This window comes from Pinus tabuliformis, chromosome 5_2 (genome assembly GCF_031772625.1).
Source record: "Pinus tabuliformis cultivar Carrire ecotype Pingquan chromosome 5_2, CPIR1, whole genome shotgun sequence".
Lineage (NCBI taxonomy): Eukaryota > Viridiplantae > Streptophyta > Pinopsida > Pinales > Pinaceae > Pinus > Pinus tabuliformis.
This window is the reverse complement of record NC_142306.1, coordinates 495,738,531-495,740,088: the sequence shown is the minus strand read 5'-3', so window position 1 is coordinate 495,740,088 and position 1,558 is coordinate 495,738,531. Positions and strand designations below refer to the sequence as shown.

The 1,558-nt window shown below is 39.5% G+C and overlaps 1 protein-coding gene across 1 annotated transcript; it reads left to right on the top strand.

The window, feature by feature from the left end:
- The first annotated feature begins 600 nt into the window (after nt 1-600).
- LOC149159865 (auxin-responsive protein SAUR76-like) lies at nt 601-1,217 on the top strand. Its single transcript, XM_089433652.1, has one exon. It carries the CDS (start codon nt 681-683, stop codon nt 1,143-1,145), a length of 465 nt encoding a protein of 154 aa, XP_089289778.1. The 5' UTR covers nt 601-680; the 3' UTR covers nt 1,146-1,217.
- Nucleotides 1,218-1,558: the final 341 nt, after the last annotated feature.

Below are 1,558 nucleotides of genomic sequence, written 5' to 3'. Positions count from 1 at the left end.
ATATAGGCGAGCGACAACCAATTATATTCGTGCTAATACACATTTGGCCGTAGAAATAGATGAAAGATTATATCCTTATCATGTATTTTTCACATCGGTACTAGACGAAAAGTTCGGCAATAAATTTTTCCGTTAGATGTTTCGACGTTGCTGATATGGTACTTACACCAACTCTCAACACTGTTACGAGAACAAGAATCGCGTCATTGAATTTTGGTGTTCGTTCTTTCCATTTGCTACTTGTAAGTTCCACCAACTCTACCTTTTCCGTGCGGTAACCAATGGCTCAGATACAGTGGCTTGATGTGAAGTTGATAATAATAGAAGTGCCTAACCTTGTTACTGCACCAAAGTGAGGGACGGGAAGAGTGTTAGTCGCTAAAAATTTGCTAGACAGACTGGTAGTTGCATTTCAAAACAAAAATCGTGTTTATACCTAGAGCAAAAGCTCTAAAATTTTCTTTGGTTTGAAACATGGCAATACCCAACGAAGTTACACCATACATTATTGCAAATTTCTTCCTTCCATGTGCTATATAAGAAACATGTTCCTCTCAAATACTACACGGCGCAGTAGATGGAGTCCCCATACTGATCTCAGCTAGTTTGCCTGGTTCGAAGGAAAGAATATAAAATAGGATTTAACGGATCTCGTGTTAGTTGGACATTGTGTTAGTTGGATGCTGCTGGCAATAAGCCACAAGATGAACAAGATCAAGAGAATTCTCAAGCGGTGGCAAAATTTCCCAAGGGTGGGAAGTTCAGACAGTCATCTCACTTCCGTTTCTGATCTACATCATGAGGATGTTCATGACTGCGATAAAATTATTGCACCAACATTTGCAGAAAGCAGGCCATCTCGCCTCGTCCACGCAGATAATCACAAACTAGACGAAGCGCCCGAGGGATGTAACATAGTTTATGTTGGGATGTCGAGGAAACGATATTTCATAAGTTCCCATTATGTGAATCATCCATTGTTGAGGGCATTGATTGTTGAGAGTTTCAGAGACGGTTTCTCAGTCGCCTGCGAGGTGGTGCTGTTCCAGCATTTGGTGTGGATGTTGGAAAACACTGAACCAGACGCGATTCAGAGCGATTCCAACTTCAGGGAATTGGCCGAATTCTATGTTTGTAACTTGTAATTAGTGCCGGAAAAATGCCTTGTAATAATTTATTTGTCTTTCTTTCTTGGGTCATATATACTCAGGCCAAGCCATATAGACCATTCGATCCATTAACTTTATCTCTTATTGTCATGCTTATTTGAGGATTCATAAATAGACATTGTTTCTGCTTTCGCCGTTAAAGTTTAAAAATGCTTTGGGTTTTCATAAAAGTGTGATATCTAGATCTGGCTGTTGAATTACTCTAGGGGCAACGACTTAATATAAAATCCAAGAGGCTGTTTTGCTAGTCCTGTTTATCATAGTTAACATAATCATAATCTGGCCATAATAATATCTGGGCGACATCTCATTGCAGCCACATGATTACATATGCAGCACAATAATCTAAGGAAGAAGGAATATTCTAATTTCCTGAAAGGCGAATGGTT